Source organism: Lissotriton helveticus, chromosome 11, assembly GCF_964261635.1.
Source record: "Lissotriton helveticus chromosome 11, aLisHel1.1, whole genome shotgun sequence".
NCBI classification, from domain to species: Eukaryota; Metazoa; Chordata; class Amphibia; order Caudata; family Salamandridae; genus Lissotriton; species Lissotriton helveticus.
Window position 1 is genome coordinate 58,626,748 of NC_136072.1, and position 27,419 is coordinate 58,654,166.

Consider the following 27,419-nt stretch of genomic DNA (forward strand, 5'->3'; position numbering starts at 1 on the left):
ACCTTGCTCTTTTATTGAGGCCTCATGATATCACCACGTGTTTTGCCAAGCACATGAAATGAATCATATTTAACATTTGTATCTCCTCACAATATTACAACATGTATTGGAAATAAATTATAATGTACACCTTAGTTATTCCTAAATCAAGCAATGGGGAATCAGGAACAGAAGGAAGTTAACCAGCTATGTCAGTCAGTCAGTCAAAAATCTTTATTTCGATAAATGAATATCAAAAAACGGCACGGTACAGAAAGAAATATGCAATAACAATAAAAACAAACATTATACAATATTAAAAAATATTAAAAAGCCCACGGCATGTTTGTAAAAAGACAAAGACAACAAGAAATAAAAAATCATTATTAAAATCATCTCTAAATTCATAAAAATGTCATCATAAAATATTTAGAAAAATTATCATTCCTCCAACAGCCTAATTCCTGATATAAAGTGCCGTTTTAGCCAGTAAAGTGCAAGGTGTAAGGCATCAAAACCATGTGACCAATTATCCATTCCCCATAAGTCTTTTCTTTGTGCGCACCGCACACACTAAATAATTTGCCACATGAGAGATAATGCTGGGATTATTTAATAACTGCAGATAGAGAAGTGCTGGTCTAACTTGCAGAAACCAGCTATGTGACTAAAACCTGTTAAGAATGTTTAGCATGAATATGAGCTTTGGGGGCCGTGACAAACCTGGTGTCCGAATGTAAAGCAATTGCATATATTAAATAAACGAAACGAGTTACGATCCCACGATAGTGACAAACAGCAAATCATCCAACCAGCGTGTCATGTACAGAGTAACTGGAGAATATTGGGCCCGATTCACAGAACTAACTTAAGACAACATCCTAAACTTACTACTTTTGGTATTCACAGAAGTTAGGATTTTGTCTTAAATTTGTCATAAGACAAACTTAAGACAGACTTAAGTTAGGATTGTGTTTTAAGTCTGTTTTAAGACAAAATCCTAACTTCTGTGAATACCAAAAGTAGTAAGTTTAGGATGTTGTCTTAAGTTAGTTCTGTGAATTGGGCCCATTCACATTATCTAATAAACATGGCTGTGGTCACCTTTTTTACTAAAATACCCACTGTAATTATTCCTTATTTGCACCCGAGGAGTCAATTTAAATGTAATTGGCCCTTAACAATAGAAATGATTCATCCTGTCCTGTAGCACAGATTCCAAGCACTGGACAGGAGCCCAGGATTAGAGCTGTGTTTATTGGCAGTATATTTGTTTGCACTTAAAGGTCCCACAAGGTCAATCACGAGCAGTGATGAAAGAGCAAATGTTCCAACTTACATTTGATAAGCATGTTTGTCACACAAACAAACCCTCAGATGTCACAGACCGAGGATATACTCCTCCTCTGGAGTACTTAGACAAAGTATAAAAGGGGAGAACGTGAGAAAGAATGAGTAAGGCAAGGTAGCCTTTATTGAACTAGAAAGGGACAGAGGTGCACAGGCTAAGCTATATACAAGATAGACATTGCCATAAAGGAGAAAAGGAAGCAAATAGATGAGGAACTGAAAGCAGCCAAAGGAGGGTGAAATTGAGTAAAATAAAACGTCAGCAGAAAAGGCAAGGGAAGAGAACAGACATTCTCGGCAGAGAAAGACTTGCATTAGAATCAGATTACAGAGGGAGACAGAGAAACACAAAGAGATAGACAGTGAAAGAGATTGCGAGAAAAAAGACAGGATAGCTAGAGCAATAAGAGACAGCTAGAGAAACAGATGAAGGACTCATAAATAGTCAGAAATCTTACTAAGACAATAGGAAAGATAGCAAGTAGAAACATTTAAAAGTATACGTCCATTGTTTAGTGGAAAAGCTCGAAGCAGAGACAGGCGTCCACCATGTCGCTAATCACTGAGCTGTTAATTGCTCTGTTTCTTACCCTCTTCATTGCAAATTACTTCAAGCTTCAGAGGTTGAGGAGAAGATACCCCCCTGGACCAGCTCCCCTCCCCATCATTGGCAACCTGTGGACCCTGAACTTTACGCTTCATCATGATACCCTCATGCAGGTACTGTAGACCTGGCTATAAGGTTGTTGTTACTTCTGTTGAGTGTGTAAATGTTTCCCAGCTGCGTGTGTAGTTTATAGTGCTCTTTACACACACACACACACCCTGATACTTGGGCCTTAGAAAAAGGTTGAGTGTGGGTCACTTGTCATAGATTGCTTGTTTGTGTTGCTCTGGCACAGTGGCTCAAGCTAGAGTTTGTCTTTGGCCACACACACACACACACACACACACACAGCCGCACACACACGCACACACACAGACCCACACACACACACACACACACACACAAACACCCACACACACACACACACACACACACACACACACAGACACACACAAACACACACCCACACACACACAGACAGACACACACACACACAAACACACACACACACACCCAGACACACACAGACACACACACACACAAACACACATATATACATACATACATATACATGAAAACATACATGCACATATATGTGTATAAATGAATGCAAACACACACACCGAATTAATTACCTAATAATGGGAATGCTTCTTCTACTGCTCTTCCGTCCACCCTGATAATGTTGCTCAATTATAATGATACTTGTAATGCTGCATGTTTTCCCATGGGTGCATTTTTAGTTCTTCTGTGTACCAAGGTGAATCTTTTCCTAAACTAGTCTATGACCAGTTTTACTAAAATGTCACCTTAATCAAACTCCTTAAGGGGGCTTCTCATAGGCGTATTTTCAAGAAGACCAATGATTTTGATAGCTTGCCAATGATCTCTGCCGCCTAATTTTGCTCCCTTTTTTACTTAAAAATAAACCAACTTATTACAAGTGCCAGAGGAGTTCCCCATTCGCTGGTTTCACTCGTTTTTTTTGTGCCCACAGAGAGTAGTAAGTGAACACTCAGACTAGTTAGTAAGTTGATGGTTCTTCCAGGTATGTGCTAATCAGGTGCAAAGGTTCAATTTTTAGTGCACCAAGTATAAACTTTCCTAAACTGAACTACACTCACTTTTACTGCAAAGTTATTTCAGTCAAACTCTCAAGGATGGCTTTTGACAGGCTCTGTTCAAGAAAACTGAGGGTCTTGGTTGCTTGCCAGTGATCTCTGATGCTGAGAGTTGCTCCCCCTTGTAGCTCAAACGTGAGTCAGTTCATCAGCAGAGTATGAGGACGCCTCATCCAGCATTTCACTGAGGTGCAAAGAATCAGCCAGGGTTTTCCTCTGAGATTCACTAGTATATGGATCACTATTGATGTTGGTTCAAAACAAGCAGACGCCTATTCCAGAAACTGTGTGACCACTTTATATTTGCCTGCTCACATGTCCCTGTTACTTCTGCTCTTTTAAAATCAACACTGTTGGTGCCAGAGTTGGTGGCACAGATTAAAAGGTTTGAATGCTCAGGCAGGAGATTTACCCTCAAGTTGCAAAAAAGTGCAATAACCTAGTTTACAAACACAGCACAGAGAGCATGCATTATCCCACCAGCTTCCACGTTGCCACAACTAAGCACACATTGCTATGCCTGTTTCTATGTTGACTAGTAAATGACCATGGTGGTGTCCACATTGGACCAGTAAAGCACAACATTGCCACGCGCCACGAACTAACATAATAACAGAAAGATATGCACAAAAAGAGAAGTGTAGTGCAAGCTTTCCTCACACTTAGGACAGGTAAAGCACAGGTTGGAGAAAGGCAAGATTGCCTCACACACATAGCAGAAACAGCACAGACAGCAGCATGGCTAGCTTGCAGTTCGAACAGAAGGTACAACACCCTACCCATAACTTGGGTCACCTTCTTGATCCAGTTTTCGCAAACTGGAATCGAGTGGAAGCTCAGACCCCAGTCCCCATCCCATGGTCGGATCACCATCTCATTCCATTCACCATTGGGAGTCAGGAACCTGCTCCGATCGATCCTCCTGCTGACAAACACCCTAGGCGGAGATGGGCAGCTTTCTCCCAAACACTATTCAATCCGGCATTAATTGCGAAAGGTCATCCCGGTGGTGTGGGCGTGGAAGATATTAATTCCAACCTTGACCGACGTATTACGGAGGCCCTGGACCTGGTGGCTCCACTTGGTGCGGCCAAAATGGGGGGTCGGGCTCAAAGATCTGCTCCCTGGTTCAATGAGGACATGCGGGTGCTAAAGCAGCGTGCAAAAGGGCCGAAAGGCAATGGAGGATTGTCTATTCCACCTCCGCCAAAGCAGAGTACATAGACTGTAGGCGTAGCTATCATAAGTTGCTACGAAAGGGCAAATCAGTGTACTTCTGCACTAAGATTGAAGAAGCCGAACATTCCACCAAAGAACTCTTCTCAATCTACAAATCTATTGCTGTAGGGAAGCCTGCTGTGTTGCCCACGAAGCTCTGCACTACGGAGGGTTGCGACCGTATTGCAGAGTTTTTTGCTAATAAGGTCATCAACATTTACAATTCCTTTCCTCAGCGGGCTAATAACTGTCTCCCACGTGGGGAGGGTGCTAAAAATAAAGGAGAACGACAGCTCATCTCCTTTACCACCCCGCCTACAGACTATCTTATCCGTATCTGTGGGTCAATAAAATCCGGCTCCCCAAGAGACTCGACGACTCCCAGTCGACTCAAGGGCAGTCTGCAAGTACTTGAACCCTATGTCCGCCATCTACTTGATTCCTCCTTTCAGTCCCAGAGTGTCCCCAAAGCTTGGAAGCAAGCAATTGTTCTTCCCCTGCCAAAAAAAGCCAATGTGAATTTTGAGAAATTTGACAACCTCCGCCCCATCTCCCTCCTGCCGTACATGGCTAAAGTAGCGGAAAAAATAGCCAACGTGCAACTCATGCAGTTTGTAGAGGAGGCCTCGCTACTCCACAACTCGCAATTTGGCTTCCGTCCCCGTCATTCGACGGAATCGGCACTTCTTGTGGCGGTTGAAGCACTTCGGCAGGGTGTGGATGAGGGCCAAACCATGGCCTTGATCTTGCTCGATCTAAGCGCAGCATTCGACACTGTAGCACATGCCACCTTGCTACAGTGTCTGAATATAGGTGGTGTCACTGGCGCTGCGCTTGGCTGGATCAAGTCCTTCCTGTCTGACAGGTGCTTCCGGGTCAGGCTGGGTGAATGCTATTCGAGGGAGATTGAGTTGGGCCAGGGCGTGCCTCAGGGTTCGTCCCTGAGCCCAACCCTATTTAATATCTACGTCTCCCCCCTAGCGGCCATCGTGGAGGAACACGGCCTTCGCCTAGTGTCCTACGCCGACGACACGCAGTTGGTCGTCTCCCTATCGCGTGACCCCGGTCTTGCAGCGGACATCTTCAGGAACTGCATGCAAGACATTGCAGCCTGGATGTCCGCAAACTGTTTAAAGCTGAACGGTAGCAAGACCGAGGTGTTAATGGTGGGGGGCGGACCGTCTGCGTGGTCGTCGGCGTGGTGGCCTCCCTGCTTGGGGGAGGTCCCCATTCCTTGCCTAGAGGCCAGGAACCTTGGCGTGTGGCTGGATAAAGATCTTGCCTTTGGCCCCCAGGTAAGCCGGGTGACGGGGACGTGTTTCGGTGTCCTAAGAGCTTTAAGGAAAGTCTTAGACCTGCTTCCCATTTCTGCTCGAAGGACCCTGGTGCACGCCCTGGTCACCTCGCGCCTTGACTATGGGAATCTGCTGTATCTGGGGGCCACGGGCAAGGTCATGGGTCGCCTCCAGGTGCTACAAAATGCCGCAGCGCGGCTTGTGCTCAGGCTCCCCAGGAGGTCGCCATCCAAACCCGCCCTTCAGGCTCTCCATTGGCTTCCTATGGAGAAGAGGGTTGAGTTCAAGGCCCTCTCAACATGCCATCGCATTCTGAGTGGCAAAGCTCCTGTACCACTTCAGAGTCTGGTAACCCAATATGAGCCCACTCGCAACCTACGGTCCTCTCAGACTGGGCTACTAAGAGTACCCAGAGTAAGGAAGGCACGAATGGGAGGGAGATCTTTCAGACATCTAGCCCCCAGATGCTGGAATGTCTTACCACCAGAACTGCGTCTTGAACCATCGGAAATCGTATTCAGGAAAAAGCTTAAAACTCACCTTTTTAGCAGGTAGCCTTAGAGGGAGGGGGAGACAGCAACCACTCACTTATCATAGCGCGGGGACACGCCAGTGGCGTCACCAGGCGCTCTACAAATGCCCTATAATAATAATAATGGCAACCTTCCCACATACACAGGCACCGCACAGGCGTCAGCAGTCCAAGTGTTACAGAAAAGGGTGCCGCTGATTAAAGGAGCAATGCAGATGTCCATCAAACACCCAGAATAATCACATCAATGCAAGATTCAATCACAGATGACAGGGGTGGCATAGGCAACATATTTATAATATGAGCATCACACAGGTACTCTGCTTATACTGTACAGTATTAGTAAACAAAACAGACACACGCACTAACATTACCTGACCATTAAGTCATGAGTTAATGGAGTTTATCTGTGAGTAAATAGACAATCCGGTATTCTCCCCACACCACAGCAGTAATCCCATCTAAATTGGAGGCTCACAGATTTCACTGAACTGCAGTCAAGACCACAATTCCTGCTAGATGGTCACAACCGAATGGAATTATTGCAACCTCAACACTTATTCACCCCCTGCACTGATGAAACCTGCAAAACTTTATTTCATAAACAGTGAACTAACTGCACTGCCTGTGGAGATGACAAAATCCACTATAGTAGCCCTGAAAACGTTGATGGAGGCCAGGCTGCCTATTACACCTAGGCCCAGCTTTTTTGGTCCATTCCTTTCTCAATGAAGGGAACTTCTTACAGAGAAACCATGATGCCTTGACATTCTATGTTAACCTTTATCCATCATTGCCCCACCTTCTCCCAGACCTCAACCTCAAGAGTGACAGTAACTGGGATTCTATGTCATGGCAGGAGGCGAGGATTACGCTGTATTCTCTCTTCACTTTATTAACAATAACCATCAGTGAACGGCAAAAAAAAACCACGTAATTTCTCAAAAACCTCAGGAAAAAAGTCAACACTCCATAAAAATGAAACAATGTTGAATCAAATGAGGGCATGACCCCTTGATAATCCATGTTGCTGTTACCGCCCACTCTTTCTTCGCTGCTCCGCAGCTGAGTTAAGTGCCTCCAGCCTTTGGTGGTGATTATGCTAAATTATACTCCTTGTCTTCCCTACTAAATTCAAATCAGATGGTCTTTTTTATAGCCGCATAAAGTGTTTTAGGGGAGCAAAACAATGCAAGGTTATACTTTCAATTTAGTCATGCTTTTAAGGACCACAGGCTCCGACTTTCAGTTTTGTGGATTTATTATACGGCCAAAAATAATTGAATATAAACACACCTCAATATCAGAGTGCACAAATATATAAAAATCAATACAGAGCCGAATCTACGAAAATAATTAATTTGGCACAAAAGGCATAATATGATGAACTCCAAATTCAAAATGCAACAAAGAATAGATGCTAAGTCCAATACTCTTTTCATTAGAGAAGAAAAGAAAAGTATCTTTCCCTACACTGCTCTATCCCAAAGGTGTCAGCACGTGTTGACTTCCTAAGAATTACTCACGTCAAAAGGGTCTGATAGTTTAAAGCTATGGAGCTCACTCTAAGATGCTCCTTCTCCTCCGAAAATAAGTAGAATTCTCTTGAATCTGTCCCTGCGCATCATAAAAAAAGGCAATGTTCAACCCACAATACGTCATAAGATAAAGTTTTCCATTTGCAACATTTTCAGTAAGATTCCACAGAAGGTCTAATCAAATTTGTTCATTGTTCAGTGGTCTTGGTTCTCAGATAGGCCAGACACGAAAGGCGCCCTCCCTCTTTTGCCTTCCAGCCTTCTTCAAAGACATTCGGGTATCTCCTTAAATCTAAGAATAACGAGGTTGAATTCCTGCACCTGCAGAAGGGTGAGAACAGACTGTCTTCGAACATAAAAAGGATTCATTTAATTATAGGTTGTTCAAGGAAAGCTTTATTCGGCTGCTTTTTTAAAACAGACCTCAAAGCACATAAATATAAAAATACATTTTCATTCATAATATATACACAATAATATAACTAAAAAAAAGGTCAATTGATATAATACAAGTTACTCCAACTACAGCTCAGTAATTGTACAACATTTCCTATATTGAAGCACTCTCTTTGAAAACATAGCTATTTTCTACGCTACATGCTCATTTTCAAGTAGCTGGAGTAAGTACATAGCGGGGCGACACTGCCTGAGCCCCTGGTTTAAAAAGAATAAATAATCCAAACTTTCTTTGGCTCAGCATAAATGTACAAAACAGAACTAAGTGGATGGTGGATTGCTCTGAGGTATTATCACAAGGACAGGGTAACAGATCATGGAACCAATCGTTCATTTTCGTTATAGACACTAATCTGTGTAAAATTCCCAGTCTGAACTGGTTAAAACAAACCTATTGAACGTCCCGGGTACAAAAGATAGGTAGGGCTCCATCCCCAAAGTTGTTCCTAACGATTGATGTTGCCTTACACTAACTTTAGAAATGTCTTCTGCCATTCTGATCGAATCCAATAGATGGAGGCCCTCTTTACTAAGAATCTTTCTAGGGATCTCCAACAATGAGATCAGATTTGAAAATTATTCTGGATGGCCCAGGTCGTTCATGAAATCATGAACAAAGCAAATCCAAGGGATCGTTAGAGCCCCCTCCAATCTCAAAGTATCTTTCAGGATCTCTCTGTTGAACTTGGTCTGATCTTCACACCAAACTCTACAAGAGTATTGGTTCGAATTTTATAAGATCAACAATATAATGGAGGTCCTACTCCTCATGGCAAACATATGAGGAGGTACTCGGGGAACAGAAAGAATGTACCTAAGAAATGAGTTTTCAACCGTTTGTAGTGGGATAGCATTTGTGAACCCCCAGACCCCTGCCCTATAAATTGCCATTCTAACGCATTTGGTCTTATATATTTCCCAGAGTTCTGTGGGAGGTTTCATACCTAGCTTTATTGCAAAGTTCGTCAAAGCTGCTATTGATCTAATGAGAGTCATTTTTTTTTGAGGAAATAGTTTGTGCTCATAGATCACGCTGATTAGATAATACTTCCAAGTAGGAAAAATTTCTAGCAGTTTCTAACTTTTCACCATCTACAAACATTTCCCGCGTCCGTTGGGTCCCTTGTCTACATCTCATGACAAACTTCTTTGAGATGTTAGGGGCAGATTTATGTTAACTGGTGCATCCCCAGGGATGCGCCAGTTAATGTGCGCCACAGTGCGCCACAGCTCCGCCACCCATGGTGCGCCGCATTTACAATGCGGCGCACCATGGGGCAAAAACGGCACAGATGCGTGACGCATCTGTGCCGTAAAGGCGGCGCATTGCTGGAGTTGCGTCGCAAGCGCGACGCAGCTCCAGCAAGGCTCGGGGGTGCCCTATCTGACCAATGCTGCATCAAGACCTACGCCTGCTTCAAGCAGGCGCAGGCTTTTGACGCAGCATTGGCCTGAAAGTGACTGAGTGAAATCTTATAGATTTCACTCAGCCACTTTTGCGAGGCGCACCTACCCCGGAACGCCCACCCTGCGCCGGAACGCCCACAAGCGGCGCAGGTCTTTACAACGTGACGCATCTGCCTAGATGCGTCACGTTGTAAATCGTTCGTAGGGATGCGCCACGTTTACGCCGCCTTGCGTGACGCAGCAGCGGAGTAAACGTGGCGCAAGGGCCTCATAAATCTGCCCCCATGTGTTTAAACCTAAGTCCTTCATGAAATCTCCGAACCCATCCAGAGCTCTCTGGAGGCCATTTTAAGAACATGCCATTAACACAGCATCATCCGCATAAAGAAGGGCGGGTATAAACCGCCCTCCAGCTTGGGGAAAATCTTTATCTTTCAAGAGTAGAGCATCACCCAGTCCGTTAATGTAAAGGTTACAAAGAAAAGGGGCCAGCACACAGCCTTGCCTGACCCCTCTACTAATGGGAAACTGCGGAGTTCATTCACCCCTCAAACCGTACCGAACACTTGCGGTAGCTCCATTATACAGCCGTTTTAGAGAAACTATAATCTGGGGGTCAACCCCTACCTTCTCAAGGACCTCCCACAGACTAGGATGCCTAACTGAATCATCATCATCATCATCAACATCTTTATTTCGGCTTCATTTGCCATAAAAGATAAAACACAACAGTTATAAAGATAAAACAATTAGTTACATCCTGGACAATTAATCAGAGATTTTTAGAAACAGTAGCATGATTCCTTAATACATATCATCATAAAGGGAGCTGTAATTAGTCCATAGGAACAATAAAATTGTTAAAAAGATAATTACATGCTGATAATGTTTAAAATTATACAATTATTCTGCAACCCTTGATAGTAAACGTCTTCTCTTCTGCCAGAAGGTTTCCAGGTATTTGGCTACCGCAAACACTATCATGCCAGAGAGGTCCGTTTTGAGAACCCTATATGCCTGCAGGCAGTGGGTAAAGCCCAGATTTTTGCAGGCCGGAACTATCCACTGCCTTCTAGCCTGCGCATAAGTTTGACAGAAAAACAGTATGTGCAACTCAGTTTCCTGGTCATAATTACACCCGGGGCAGTGACTCAGGGAGGGCTCAGTCCACTTGCTAGTGAAGGCTCGGATTGGTAAACTTCCGTACCTCCACTGTAGGTACAGTTTCCTAGTATTAGTTGGAAATATAACATCTAGGATTCCCTCCAGCTGATAAGTATCCTTGGTCTTTAGGAAGGAGTCGGTCAGGGTACCAGACCGTGTGCCCAGTCTTTGTGCAACAAATTTGCTTTCATGGTACAGTGAAAGTAACTGCTTCCGAGAAACCGTGGAGCAAGCAGTCGCAGGATCAAACCACAGGTTGGCTAGTCCCAAACGCAAAAACTCGCTTTTTAAGCGCTGAAACCAGGGTATATTCCCCACAATCGAGTAGTTCACAATTTTCTGCAGCTCAGACCTGTAGTTTACCAGCTCTGGTGTGGTCCAAACTCTACACCAGAAGATTAGGGGCCTAACTCCCAAGTCTTCATCAAGTGGCCGTAATCCCAAATCAAGCCTCAACGGCAAAAGGGGGGTACTAGGGGGGAGAGATAAAAGCTGCCTGATAAATTTGTTCTCCGTTACCACCAACTTACGTTTACACATATGGCCCCAGAGTTCACTACCATACATGACCGCTCCCCTGGCCTGCACTCTATATATCTCTAGCGGCGGTCCGATTGCCTTGATGGTAGATTTGTTTTTATTTATAAGGGTAATAACTCCTCCCGCCAGTTGGGCCAGTTTAAGTTGTGTTTTTGTTTGATGATGTCCCCAAGACATATGCTCATTTAGAGTCACCCCTAGGTATTCAAAGGTTCGAACCCTCTCCAGCCTATTTCCACCGATGCATGGGTTAGGGCGTGTTTTTGATGGGGGATTAAAGATCATATATTTGGTCTTGAGAGCATTAATCTGTCGGTGGTTGGTCACCACCGACCAACTCCTCACATCCCCCAGCCAAAACACTCCCACCCTAACAACGGACCCAGACCAAGCGGCCACAAACCTCAGGCAATGGATTACACACAGTGCGGACGAACTAGCACCCCTGAAGAAACACCAGTTGAAATCATTCAGCAAAAATGCTCCCTGGTTCAATGATGACCTTAAAAAATCCAAGAAGACCTGCCGCACCCTGGAGAAGAATTGGAGAAAAGAACCAACCTCAGACAACATGACCTCCCTCAAGACGGCCACACGCAAACACCACCAACTGATTCGATCCGCCAAGAAATCAGCATTTAAGGACCGCCTCGACAACAACTCTCATAACAGCAAGGAACTCTTCAATATCGTCAAAGAATTCACCAACCCTCCCGCAGCATCCAACGACATCACTAACTCCCAAGACCTCTGCAATGCGCTATGCTCCTTCTTCTACAACAAAATCGCCGACATCCACAACAGCTTCAAGAACACTCCCAATGACCAACTTACCCCACCCCCTTCTGATCCCACCCCTCCAACTAACTACCTCAATTCCTGGAACCCAATCACCATTGAAGACACCATTCGCCTCATGAACTCAATCCACTCTGGCTCACCTTCTGACCCCTGCCCCCACTTCATCTTCAACAAAGCTGACTCCATAATCGCTCCCCAACTCCGCGATGTCATCAACTGCTCCTTCAACTCAGCCACCTTTCCAGAAATATGGAAACACGCCGAACTCAACGCCCTTCTGAAAAAACCAACAGCAGACCCCTCCGAACTGAAAAACTACCGACCCATCTCCCTCCTCCCTTTCCCGGCCAAAGTCATCGAGAAAGCCGTCAACAGCCAACTCGCAGCATTCCTTGAATCCAACAACTCCCTGGATCCCTCACAGAACGGCTTTCGAGCCAAACACAGCACCGAGACCGCCCTCATTGCGGCGACCGACGACATTCGAGCACTCCTGGACAACGGTGAAACAGTGGCCCTCATTCTTCTCGACCTCTCCGCCGCCTTCGACACTGTCTGTCACAACACCCTCATACAACGCCTCAACAACATCGGCATACAAGGAAAAGCCTTGGACTGGATCATCTCGTTCCTAGCCGGGAGAACACAGAGAGTCCGACTCCCCCCTTTCTACTCAGAGCCCACCGAAGTCATCTGCGGCGTACCTCAAGGCTCCTCACTCAGTCCCACCCTCTTCAACGTCTACATGAGTCCCCTCGCCTCCATCGCACGTCGACACAATCTCAACATCATCTCCTACGCCGACGACACCCAGCTGGTACTTTCCCTCACCAAAGACCCCAACACCGCCAAAGACAACCTTCACGAAGGTATGAAAGAAGTAGCCGAATGGATGAAACAGAGCCGCTTAAAACTCAACTCAGACAAAACTGAGGTACTGATCCTTGGATCCTCCCCCTCAGCTTGGGACGACTCTTGGTGGCCTTCCGCTTTGGGATCAGCGCCCACACCCACTGACCATGCACGTAACCTTGGCTTCATTCTAGACTCCTCTCTCTCAATGTCCAGACAAGTCAACGCCGTATCGTCCTCCTGCTTCAACGTCCTTCGCATTCTCAAAAAGATCTTCCGCTGGATCCCCCTCGAAACAAGAAAGACTGTCACCCATGCACTGGTCACGAGTCGACTGGACTATGGCAACACTCTCTATGCCGGAATTACAACAAAATTGCAGAAAAAGCTCCAGCGCATCCAAAACGCATCAGCGAGACTCATATTAGACATCCCGCGCCAAGAGCACATCACCGGTCACTTAAAAAACCTCCACTGGCTTCCCGTCAACAAAAGAATTACTTTCCGCCTTCTTACCCACGCACACAAGGCCCTTTATAATCTTGGACCAGAATGCCTCAACTCCCGATTGTCCTTCTACTATCCCACCCGCCAACTTAGATCATCCATCCAAGCCCTCGCCGCAGTCCCGCGCATCCGAAAAACCACCATGGGTGGCAGATCCTTCTCCTTCCTGGCTGCCAAGACATGGAACTCACTCCCCACCCACCTCCGCCTTACTCAGAATCACATCTCCTTCAGAAAAGAACTGAAAACTTGGCTATTCGATAAACAATGAACCCCTCCCTCTAGCGCCTTGAGACCCTCTGGGTGAGTAGTGCGCTTTATAAATGTATGAACTTGAACTTGAACTTGAATCTCAAGGCCATGGTTTCCACAGAATACCTCGAAACCCTTGAGGACTCGTTGGATCGAATTTTACAGACAAAATCCTAACTTAAGTCTGTCTTAAGTCTGTCTTAATTCTGTCTTAAGACAAAATCCTAACTTCTGTGAATACCAAAAGTAGTACTTTGAGGATTTTGTCTTAAGTTAGTTCTGTGAATCGGCCCCTACATTTCAATGCTAATATACCTCGAATGAATGCATCTTAATAATCGTGAAACACTGGAAATGATGAAAATACATGTGAGTGCGTTTAAACCATGAGTATAGTGAACCCATACAATTTAGAGTGCTGTAAGCGCTCTATCAGTGGCATTATTTTTCTGACTGATTATATGTTGAACTGTGAGTTTGATGGTTTTTCTACACTGTTTGTCTTTGCCAATATTGCATGGCTGTTGGAATGCTTGTTGCTCCATTGCGGCAGCTGTGTGTGATTTTTCTTTCAGCGCCTGGGGCAATGCTTTTTGGCCCACCGGCCACTAGAGGAAGCTGCATTCTATCTAGCGCATCTCAGTGCCCCATGCTGGCACGCACCTTAATTGCCTGAAATCATGAGCGCTTGTAGTGCCAAAAGGACTCAGGAATGTTCTGTATTGTTAGGACTTAGCACACTTGATCACAGTGTTTATTGGGACACCACCCAGGCATGCCCATTACCCCATTGATTAGGAGGAGTTTGTGGTGTCCTGCAGGGTTTAACAACCCTGTCATCGGCCTCCTGGGCTGCAAAACTCTGCTGTGAAAACCCGACTTATTCACCTCTCATTGACTGGATGGTGGTCCCACCCTTTATACCATTGACTGCCCTATTGCCTACTTATAGATAACTATTCCCCAATAATGAGTGATGTGGAGGAGACTTACCAGAAGAAGGATATTTTGACATACATCCCCATTGATGATCTCATCTGTGAGGTTGTGGATGCCTCCATGTCTTAAGCAGTCCTACAGGCGGGGCCCACCCTGAGGAGGACGTTTCTACAATATGCAGAACATTGTTTCAGACCCCTCCCATTGGAGGAAAGACCCCTGGGCTTATGAACCTTTTACCTCTGGGAAAGCTCACCCTATCAGCACTGCACGGCAAATGTAAGAGGGGTCCTGTGTCCAGCGTTGACCTCGATGCTTTTGACAGATTGAAGCAGGTGTTTATGGACAATGCTCAAACTCTGCCTTTAGACCCCACTGAACCTGGGGGTTGCAACCAATAGGTCCTCTTTCTCCTCCTGTCAGACCACGCCCCATAGGAGTTTGATTCCCCCTCAGACTCTGATACTGAGCATGAGCTGGGGTGACGGTGTTAGAAAGGGGGGTCTCTAGTTGGCAGAGGTAGGTACCTTTGACCAAATAGGGACCCTTGCTTCTAGTTAGGGTAAGGGGGAAACACACTGTAGATAACCCCTGCTCACCCCCTTGGTAGCTCGGCACGAGCAGACAGGCTTATCCCCAAGGCAATGTGTAAAGTATTTGTACCAACACTCACAGTAACACAGTGAAACACCACAAATGGACACCACACAGGTTTTAGAAAAATAAAGTATTTTTATCAAAGTTATGCAAGACCAAGATGACGAAACTCCAACATACACAATTAAGATTTTCTTTCAAATGTTCTTTGGAAGGTTCTGGTTTAAAACCAACTTGTAGATTCTGTATTCTGCAAGTATTATCAAAAACCATCTGGTAGTTACAGTATTCATGTAGGCCAATGACAAGGGATCAAAAACAGTCTCAAAACTAAAATAAGGCACGTGCAGAGACTGTATTTTCCATGGTGAACGTATCATTATTTGCCCAGGTCACTTGACACCGAAGCGCGGTGCCCTTCTTGTTCTTAAAACAAAGAAAACCACTCTCCTAATTTTTAAACTGACTCTGTCATGAAGGGCTATGACAGGCTGCCCCCAGATGTTTACTCGTCGGGATGTAATAGCGGAGATATGGCCCCAGGTCCCGCCTATCCCCTCAGGTTGTTGATCTCCCTAGGAGAGGAGCTCTGCTAGCAGGAACAGCCCCCTGCAGACCCACGACCCGCCCCAGGCAGCGCCACTCGCAGCCGTTCAGATTAAACTATGAACGTTACCTGGGGGGTTGCTTTTCTCGCGTCCTCTCTGACGACGTCCTGCTGGACGGCTCCACCAGCTGGAATAGAACAGGGCAGGAGCATACTGGTTGCTAGGCAATGCCTCACAGCGGCGTGGGTGCTAGTGTGGCTTTCCCTTTCAGCGTCAGCAAACTTGGGCACGTAGCTGCCAACTAAACATGGCAGGCTTTGCAATGGGCTCAATGCAGGCAGGACGTCGCTCTGTCACACGCACACATCGGTGCTGCTCCCTTCCTCTCGATAGCGATCTGAGTTGACTCGTGCCGGCGGGAGTGACACACCCCGAGTAGTACTTGGGTGATCACGCTGGTTTCACAAAGGCCACGGTCCCAGCAGGGCTGAGTGCAGTCACAGCGTTGGTGTTGGCTATAAGCGTGGCACATGAAGTCCCAGCTGTATGCAGACACACGCTTACAGCTTCTCAGAGGCAACCTTTGATATGTTACCTCAACAGGAGGCCAGCTCTCCTCAGGCCCTTGAGACGTTTCACTTCAGGACACAGCACACAGCAAAGTCCTCTTTCTCAAGCAGGGGGACACAGCACACAGCAAAGTCCCTTGCCCTCTTCTTATCAGAACAGCAAACTGCAGGCCAGCCCCAGACACACAGCAAGGGCAGTACTTCTCCCCAGTCTCTTCAGCTGTCTTCTTTTGCAACAGGTCCTCTTGATCATGAAGTAGTCTAAATTACAGAGGTTTCAGCTCACATTTTTGTACCCCTAAAGTCTTTGTTCTCTATGTGTCTGGGGGTTTGGACCCAGTCTAAACCAGTTCTGGGTGCACTCTGCCAGTGCACAACTTCTTTCTTTGCGAATGTGGGCCAGGGTCTTCAGATGCACCGCAGGAGGTGGAGCCAGTCTTTTGTGGAATATATCAAAACAAGAGCCAATGCTGAGAGCAACTTTTTTTGTCAACCAATAATTTCCCAAAATAGTTGTTTTGAATAAAACAAAAACAACCTGCTTGTAATATAGCACCATGCGAGATTTATTCTCTTTTGTAAACTTTTTTACCTTTTTTCACCACACTTATTTTTAGTGCATGGAAATACAAAGAATTTTATGTACAATATATACAAACATAAGCATAAATCACAAAAAACATTTACAAATTTCATACACACTTGGCCATGCATTCATACCAAAAACATTCACACCAATGGAAAAAGCAAAAAAACAATAAGTCCACGTATCGGTAACACATTAATGGAAATACAATCCTTTCGTGATTCTTTGATTTCTAAAGTCTGTGCATGTCATAGTTCAACAGAGTATCTCTTGTGACAGATGTCAAAAGCTGTTTTAAGACACTAATAGTAGACCAGATACGGGACAAGGCTGGTCGACGCGTTTCAAACCCCTGTATGTTGGTGGGGTTCTCCTCAGGACCGGAAGGGTTCTGAAAAATAACAAAGGCTTGCTTAGGATTTCTTGCTAAAAAGTGATTGAAGACAGGCTCCAGACAAACAACTGCCGCTCCCTACCTTAGGGTGACTGCTGATTCATCGCTACCAATGTTTGGAAAAGTAGGTTCCCAATAACGGAGTAAATTTGTGTTTCAGGGGCGATCACGTCGTAAATTCTTGACTTTCTCAGATACAACTTCATCGTCAGGAAGTGAATCAGACAACACTAACCGACCACCCCAAAATAGAACAGGAAACCGATCGGACCAATATCATCAACAACCACAAAACCAGCAACCTTTTTTAGGACGGGGCCAACAAAAAACCAGAGGCCGAGTACGCTATACCCAACCATGGGAAATGAGGACACGTCAAAAATTCTACAAGAATTAGACAAATCACCAATTTATAATCTATCGGACAGGACGCTTACATCAGCTGAAACCTCTGTTCTGACTAAAGGACTCAATTTCGTACCATCTAGACCAACGGATTTTGTCAAAATGAAACTTGAGACATTAGAATTTTGCCGGAAGATTCGTCTTAAAACATTTTTCCAGGATTAAATAGCTAACCCACAAGAGGAAACGACAGGTTTAAAAAGAAAATCGGCCTTCTGTCCAAAAGGACCCAAAGTGCCCAAAGAGGTCACAACGTTCGAACGCACTGTTCTATCTGGAATATCCTCTATTGAAAAGAAGAAAACATTTGTTAAATACAATCTATGCAAAGCGGAGAAAGATGCCTTGGTAACTGTGAAAAATGATAACACCATTGTAGTCAAGCAGGCCGATAAAGGCGGAGCCGTGGTAATTTGGGATATCAACAAGTACAAACAAGAGGTACACCGCCAGCTTGATGACCAGAATTGCTATAGACGCATTGGTAAAGACCCTACATCAGAAATAAGAAATCAGTTGTTCGAGGTAATCCAAAGAGGCTTTGATCAAGGCTATGTAGGACCAAAAGAACTATTATTCTTACAAAATAAGAATCCTAGAACACCGGTGTTCTATGTGCTCCCCAAATTGCATAAGGATGAAAACAACCCTCCAGGCCGTCCCAAAATTTCGGGATGCGATTCACTGTTTGAACCAAAAGCAAAATACATCGATTTCTTCTTGAAACCCTTCATCCAGACGATTCCAGCTCACCTTCAAGACACAACTGCTTTTCTAAACCGAATATCCACCATCAACTTTGACCATAACAGACAGCTTCTTGTTACATTGGATGTGGTGTCTTTATACACCCAAATCCCGCAAGAACAAGCACTGGAAACTTTGACTGTGTTTTTGGAAAAAAGAGAAAGGCCAGTGAGAGTCCCCACTGATTTCATTCTTGACCTCGCTCGCTTTGCACTACAAAAAAACTTTTTCACTTTTGACGCAGAGTTTTTCTACCAGATAAAGGGGGTAGCGATGGGATGCCCCTTTGCTCCAGAGTTAGCCATAATGTTCATGGGACTATTTGAAGAAAAATTCATTTATAACGAGAACACCTATGGCCATTGCATTTCCAACTATATGCGGTACATAGACGACGTGTTCCTCATTTGGACAGGAGGACATGAAGACTTGGACAAATTTGTTGGTTGGTTGAATTCGAGAACATGTGACATCAAGTTCTCAGTCACAGCATCCAATGAATCTATCACTTTTTTAGACGTGAAAGTAGAACCCTTTGAGGAAGGTCTAAGTACAACCTTATTTCGTAAACCCTCAGATAGGAATAAAGCATTGCATTTCAACAGCAACCATCCCCGCAGTCTGAAACAAAATCTACCATATGGGCAATTCCTAAGGATTCGTCAAAATTGTTCAGAAAAAGAGGAATATTTCAAACACGCTGACCACTTAAGAAATCGTCTCATTCAAAGAGGTTACCCTAAAAAATTATTGAAAAACTCCCTAAAACGAGCTTGGTGGACTCCACGAGAGACTTTACTTGAGAAGAAAACTAAACAGGATTTAAAAAGGATGGTGTGTGTCACCACTTTCTGTCCAGCGGCAAACCAATACAAGAAACTCATAATGTCCAATTGGCATTTACTTAAAAACCTCCATGAGGATTTCACTATACCACCACTTTTTGCATACAAAAAAGAGAAGAGCGTGGCCAACCACATTGTGAGAGCTGCTCTACCAATGGTTAAGGCTCCAACATTGCAAAGCTTGTTTGGATTACCTCCACCTAAAGGACACCACAAATGTGGAACATGTACTTGTTGTATTGAAACTATAGAAGACTCTGTATTCACGTTTGAAAACATCCATTGGAAACATGACTGTTTTACGAATTGTAAAACTAAAAATGTCGTGTACGTGATCATCTGTCCGTGCCCTTTGGTGTACATTGGTAAAACTACACAAGAAGTCAGAAATCGGATTACGCAACATAAATCGCGAATCCGCAGAGGAGTTGAAAATGCCCCATTAGTCAATCATTGGACAAAATGTAAACATGTTAAAACTGATTTTAAATGGACAGTGTTATCTAAAATCGAAAGAGACCCAAGAGGCGGCGATCTGGATGCCAGATTAGCCCAGCGCGAGGCGATGCTAATAATGAAATTTAACACAGCAATACGGGGTCTAAACGAAATTTCTGAAATATATAAACCTAGCGTTTAAATTTCCAACATTGTTTCGTCCATTTGCCAGATTGGATTGCCATCCAGTCCACTGTTTCCTTCACCGATCTGTTCTGCTCTCAGATATCGGACTACAATTCCCAGAACCACCGGGAATACATTCGTAGCCAGGAAGTACTTGTCGTGGTAGCACTACCAGCTCAGCTGAATCATTCGTCTTTACCTGAGAAGAGGACGGACGCCTTTTCTCTTATCGGTGTGTATTATTTCAATTTGACTCACACCTTGAATACGTCGGAATTGCACAACGATCTTAGACTCTCCCCCGTTTATTTTTCAGCGAAGGAGCGGCCGCCTGGATAAAACGAGGAGATTTTAGCGAGCCAGAAGCTAATTCATTAGCGGGTAAGCGCGATACCTCTTAGTTAGGGCCACGAGAATGAGTGCGGTATGCATGATTAAATACAGCGCGTGTCTGTGTTTTTTCTCTTCACAGTCCCTGTGAGCACTCCTTCTGTGGGAAACACAAATTTACTCCGTTATTGGGAACCTACTTTTCCAAACATTGGTAGCGATGAATCAGCAGTCACCATAAGGTAGGGAGCGGCAGTTGTTTGTCTGGAGCCTGTCTTCAATCACTTTTTAGCAAGAAATCCTAAGCAAGCCTTTGTTATTTTTCAGAACCCTTCCGGTCCTGAGGAGAACCCCACCAACATATAGGGGTTTGAAACGCGTCGACCAGCCTTGTCCCGTATCTGGTCTACTATTAGTGTCTTAAAACAGCTCTTGACATCTGTCAGAAGAGATACTCTGTTGAACTATGGAGTGGAGTGGTGTGGCTCACTGGTTAGAGGCAGCAGACCCGAAAGCAGAGAACGGCCTGGGACAAGGGTTCGATTCCCGACGCGGCAGGGTCTTGGACCAGGATCAACGGACTCGATAATTCTCGCCTCGGTGCCTACTCTAACCAGGGATCACACTCGGCAACTCTGGGCATTAAGCTTGCCTCATCTCCACAACGGCCCCTCACAAACGCCGGGGATGCCTGGTTTCACCTTGGAGACTCCCAGGAGGGACCATCTCACAGGGAAAGCCAGGACGGGTTCCCCAGCGGTCTATAGCGCTACGAGGCCTGCGGTGCGGGTAGCAGTGCGCTTTACAAGACACACAATTTAATTTAATTTAATTTAATTTTACATGCACAGACTTTAGAAATCAAAGCATCACGAAAGGATTGTATTTCCATTAATGTGTTACCGATACGTGGACTTGATGGGCCCGATTCACAGAATGAACTTAAGACTCAATCCTAAACTTACTACTATTTTGGTATTCACAGAAAGCACTTACTACTTTTGGCATTAACAGAATGAACTTACTACTTTTGGTATTCACAGAAGTTAGGATTTTGTCTTAAGTTTGTCTTAAGACAAACTTAAGACAGACTTAAGACAAAATCCTAACTTCTGTGAATACCAAAAGTAGTAAGTTCATTCTGTGAATGCCAAAAGTAGTAAGTGCATTCTGTGAATACCAAAATAGTAGTAAGTTTAGGATTGAGTCTTAAGTTCATTCTGTGAATCGGGCCCATTGTTTTTTTGCTTTTTCCATTGGTGTGAATGTTTTTGGTATGAATGCATGGCCAAGTGTGTATGAAATTTGTAAATGTTTTTTGTGATTTATGCTTATGTTTGTATATATTGTACATAAAATTCTTTGTATTTCCATGCACTAAAAATAAGTGTGCTGAAAAAAGGTAAAAAAGTTTACAAAAGAGAATAAATCTCGCATGGTGCTATATTACAAGCAGGTTGTTTTTGTTTTATTCAAAACAACTATTTTGGGAAATTATTGGTTGACAAAAAAAGTTGCTCTCAGCATTGGCTCTTGTTTTGATATATTATATTGGTTGGACTCAGCCTTGCTGAGCTAGGAGTCAAGACCCTTTTTTGATTCTTTGAGTCTTTTGTGGAAGGCAGGCTCAGCCCTAGTCACGGACAGATACTACTCCTCCCACCACACCAAATGCAGGTTGTCCTATTTAGCTCAGGCTGACTCACCCAGACTCCTGGAGCCACCCCAGCTCTTGCCACTCCAAAGCCAGACACTTAATCCACAACCAGGCAGAGGCACACAGAAAGGTTGAACAAGAAAATAGCCACTTTCAAAAGGGCTTTTTTTCGAACGCAGAATTTAAACAACATCCTTACTAAATGGTGTGATATTACATTCTGAGTTCAGTTATACCAGACTCCAATTTTCTATCTCACTCCTATGGAAAGATATGCAGGCACAATGTTACACAGCAAAATAAAATGGATTAAAATGGATTACACTGGTGAAATTGTATTATTCCAAGATACAAATGTGCATACGGCTGTGCAACCCGCTGACCTGCGAACCTAGCAGGCCACCTTTTGATTGAATTATTGTACAATATGCCATTAAGAAAATACCTTCCATTCAGAAGATGGGTCTCCTAGGTGATAAGGTCAAATAAATAACTCATTAGAAGTGAGATGCTGTGTCTGGTGTGGTGGGCAAAATAGTGGTCTTTTTTCTTCGGGTAATATGTATAATTTTGCGTATTATACTAGAGTGGTGGTCGCCATTAAAATAATACATGATATGTGCTCTCATATCCAAAGGCAGGGTGCAAATGTTGCTAGTACAGAGCATGTATCTGCGGCACAGGTCTATCTTCATTGTTCCTACAAGACATTTTGTTTCTACCAAATCCCTGGCAAATGCCTACTGAGTATTTATGTAGCACTTGAACCGCAAGACAAACAAGGTTCACCCAGGATACTAAGTGACAGTATATGGATGCAACATTTTCATTCTTTTAGACCATTGAGTGTACTTGATTTGAGAGGACCATCACTTCAATAAACTCCTTTATGTTATTTCCAGAGCAGTCTTTAAATAGGTGTATGAGAGCATTCACGTAAGAGTCTGAACCATGTGAGGAAAATTCAGGTGTGTGTCTAACTGCTATTAAGACCTAATTTTAATCCAGAGTACAGAATTTATGATTTACATAGCTTCTGTCATTTGGATCCTGTAATGCCCTCTTGTATACATGAACTGTAAGCTGTGCACCTTTTAAATTGGTTGTTTTACACTCAATCATTTATACAACTCAGTTAAGACAATGTCAAATGTGATGATTACCTAACAGTACGTTAAATTCTCAGAAGGTAAATAATGCATTGGAAGAGACAAGGTTTGTGTGAGGTATTATCTTCCTGGATGGTATGCCGGCTTTAGTACTCAACATAAACAGGGGGGGGGCTGCTGCCAACACTACAGATGGTTGTATATGAGCCTGATAATCCAATAGTGAATCTCTCGGATTATGTCTTGACAGCCAATGAACAACAAGTGCTGTCTAAGGACCTCTCTTTTGTCCCTACATCGCCCTGAACAATTTCAATTTGAAAATCGAACTACATCAATTCTTTCGGAAAGTTAGATTAAAATATCACTTTCAAAATACTCCGCATAACCCAGTTTTTGCTGCTAGTGGACTTAGACCTCCATCTAGATTTAATCCGCCAACGCACCAGATGGCCCATAAATTATTGGCCTATGAGCAAGTGGTGTTGTGAGATGTAGATGCTATACTGAACAAACGTCAATACATTCCGTTCAATATAAGCAAAGAGGAGAAACAGGGCTTGAAGTTGCTGCAGGACAACGTTGGTATCACTATCAAGCCCGCGGACAAAGGCGGCGACATAGTGGTGCAAAGCACGGAGAAATACAAATCAGAGATTCTATCTCAATCGCAGTTGAGGGTAATTATGTGCTTCTTAAAAATGACCCCACCAAAGAGATTGCGGAAACCATTAAACAGGTTACTGTGGAGGCTATGGGCAATGGCTACATCAATCAACACGAGTATTATTTCTTGAATAAGAAGCATCTGGGGATGCCTACAATTTACACCCTCCCCAAGATCCACAATAGGATGGTGGATCCACCAGGGAGGCCGATTATATCTGGGTGCGGATCTTTGTTAGAACCGCTGTGTAAGTACATAGATGCTTTTTTAAAGCCTATTGCCATGGCCACACCTACTTATTTAAAGCATACAATGCAAGCCATTAAGTTGGTTGATGGACGCTCACATGATCCGACGACTGGCCTGTTGGCCACAATGGACATCACGGTCTTGTACACTAATATCCCTCAGAACTGCGCATTATCCTGCATCAGAAATGTATTAGATCATAGGCCAGCTCCACATAGAGTACCCACGGAGTTTATAGTGCAACTATTAACAATTGCAATGACAAAGAATTTCTTTGTATTTTTGGACAGGTACTATATTCAAACTAAAGACGTGGCAATGGGGGCAAGCTTTGCCCCCAATCTGGCAATTATATATATGAGTGAATATGAACAACTACACATACTCAATCAAGACAATCCTTTTGTGACTCATATATCCCTGTGGACACGCTATATCGACGATGTCCTGCTTTTCTGGATTGGAAGTAAGGAACTATTGAACTCATTCCATAAATGGTTGAACAACCACTCATAGGACATTAAATTTACTCTAGAAGCGGATAATGAGTCAATAAGTTTCCTAGATATTACCATTAAACATGAAGGTGGAAGGCTATATACTAGTCTATATCGCAAAACGAGCGAGCGCAACACACTGTTGCGGTACATGAGTCACCATCCCCGCAATCTCAGGGACAGTCTGCCTTTTGGGCAATTCCTGAGGTTGCGGAGGACTTGCACCAAAAAAGTGGATTATTTTGATGAATCAGCCCTTTTGATGGCCCGACTTAGCGAACGAGGATACCTGACCAGACTCTTGAAAAAAGCCAGGAAACGAGCGTGGCATAATCATAGGGAACATTTATTGATTCCTAAAGAAAAATCCACCAGTGAAGGTCGGTTGATATGCGTAACAACTTTTAATACCAAAAGTAATGCCATAAAAAAGGTAATTAACCACCATTGGCACTTGGTGAAAGATGAGTTGGGCAATATACCTCCTCCCCTACATGCGTTCAGAAAGGGTATGAACATCAGAGATATGTTGGTTAAATCATTACTCCCAGTGGTAGGGGCTGTCAAACAAAGTACCTTGTGGGGGCTCCCGCCGGTGCTAGGACATAGAAAATGCGGGTCATGCAAAGCCTGCTCAATGACGAAGGAGTTGACTGTGTTTTCATATAACAATCAGTCATATAACCTTAGACAATTCAGCAACTGTAATAAATCGGCAGTGGTTTACGCCATCGTCTGCCCATGTGGCTTCATGTACATTGGGCAGACAATTCAAAAGATAAAATGTCGCATACTGCAACACTGCAGCCACATTCTCTGCAAGGTACAGGGTGCCCCACTCGTCGACCATTTTGTGAAATGTGAACATGTTGCTGACCCCCTTAAGTGATGGGTCATTGAAAAGGTTATGCCGAATCCCCGAGGCGGCGATCTGGGCTCTTGCCTAAGTCGGAGAGAATGCAGATGGATATACTCCCTTGATACTGTATTAAAAGGACTTAACGAGCAGGAGGAAATTAGGAGACAAGTTTCCCTACTCGACCTGTAATGATGAAAATCTGTTACTTTTGAACACCTGTGCTAACGAATAATCCTCATTAGCTTGCAGCATTTCTCAATGGTGTGTTTTGTTATACTGTTATGCCTGATCAATATGGCAATTCATTGGGCTTATGTTATGCCATTTGTAATACCAAAAATTATCCATCTCTTATAATTGGGCAATGTAATAACGATGTATAACAATTGCTAATCCCCCTTTTTGAAATTTGTTTTATTTTAATGATGTTTGTTTGAAAACTTCAACTGTGAAACATCATTTTGTGAATATATGTAGATGTCTCCCCCCTGGTATAATTATTGTGTTTGAATGTTTAATGGTATTGTGTTCATTATTTATGTTAATCTTTCCTGTTAGTGCCTGAAGTTATTTGATGATACATGCAACATTCAATGCCCCTGATAGCTAGTTCTAACATCCTGGGACACTGCAGTACATAGTAAACGTATAAGGTGGTTGCAGCAAAACAAATAGGATTGCTACACCCCTTCTGAATATGGGACTGGTTATACAATCCTTGTGGCACCGTGCTACTTTGTCTGCCCAAACATAACGACTGATGTAAGGGTTCGATACCAGCTGCCCCCGGTTGTCCAAAAAAATGTGTAGGTAATGATTGTTAGCCATTCAGAATACTGCAACTCTGTAGCTATTGGCACATTTCATCTGTTATCCTGTGTGCCGTAGCATTAGTTAAGTATTTATGCGTCTGATACGTTCGGGCTTAATGATATTTTGTTGAGTGGCGGGTTCGACACCACCGTCTCCCCCCCTTTTTTCTCTTTTGGAATCTACATGACTATGCTCGGGGCCAAATATATTTCAGATGGACCAATCAGAAATATAGTATGATTTGGTTTGAGGTTTGTAGCTACGTTTGGGAATTGAGAGCTGTTCGATACCGCTACACGGAACAGAGTCTTTTAGTCTTTTTACTCTGTCTATGATGACGCATCGTTTGTGTCTCTTTAAAGTAACTTCCGCGTTTTTCGCGTGCTTGCTGTAATGCTGGTTGGGTCTGGATACGTGGTGGACTAGGTAAAGTGGTACAACTGGCTACTTCCAATTTGTACAGAAGTGTTGTAATGGTCCAAAGACTCATGGGCTCCTATTGATTACAGGTGATAACGCTGTTTTGGAAGATATACCCTACTTATATTATATGATTGGATATATCCAACTTACAACATATGATTGGAGATCATCCATGACGGATGTTCAAGTGAATGATTTGGATTTTGTGGAATTGGATACCATATAAGGTATTTATACACCATGATGTTTACATGTAGCTGTTGTGGTATATTATGGAATTTAGATAACAGACCATCGACATGTTTTCCAGAGACTCTTGTGTGACCCTACCCCATTCCAACTGGCATTTAACTATAACTGATGATTGGGAACCGAGATACACCAATAATTTATTGACCCAAGCAGCGTCTTTGGAAATTATAAGGTATGTAGGAATGGTTTTTTAAGGCAATATTAGCTCACTCTGGCATGATTTTGCAGAGTTTTTAATATTTGGCTATTTCCTCTTTAGGTGAATGATAGACCTTCCCGGTGTGAGAGAGTCCACACACGGTAGAACTGCTCCCTCGCTTTTCTTTGCGGGTAAGCCCTGTCCCTTAGGGGCGATTTTGTAATGTATGGGTTAATGCAACAGACTGATTATTCCCTTGATTATTTGTAGGGACCACCAAGTCTTGCTGATTTTGCCCTCCCATTGTCCTGATGAAGACTCGCACGGCCGAGGTGTAATCTACCCATCGGGCCACTAGACGAGTCTAAACGTCGATGCTCCCTCCTTTGACCTCACCTGGACCTTAATATATATCCCTTGATTTGGCGTGCGCAACTTTGGTATTCATTTCCAAGTTTTGCCTTTTGTGTAAAAAAAGTCTATATATATAAATAGTAGCTTGGCCGGGTGACTGGGTGGACAGTGAATTTGGATTGGTCCGCTCCCTTTTT

At 43.9% G+C, this 27,419-nt stretch overlaps 1 protein-coding gene across 1 annotated transcript in view; it reads left to right on the top strand.

Moving 5' to 3' along the window:
* The first annotated feature begins 1,421 nt into the window (after window positions 1–1,421).
* Window positions 1,422–27,419, top strand: part of LOC144792901 (cytochrome P450 2J4-like) — a 102,949-nt gene continuing 76,951 nt past the window's right edge. Inside the window, exon 1 of the mRNA XM_078668105.1 lies at window positions 1,422–2,049. Coding sequence (XP_078524231.1) covers window positions 1,879–2,049 — 171 coding nt within the window. The 5' untranslated portion in view covers window positions 1,422–1,878. The remainder of the gene's footprint in view (window positions 2,050–27,419) is intronic.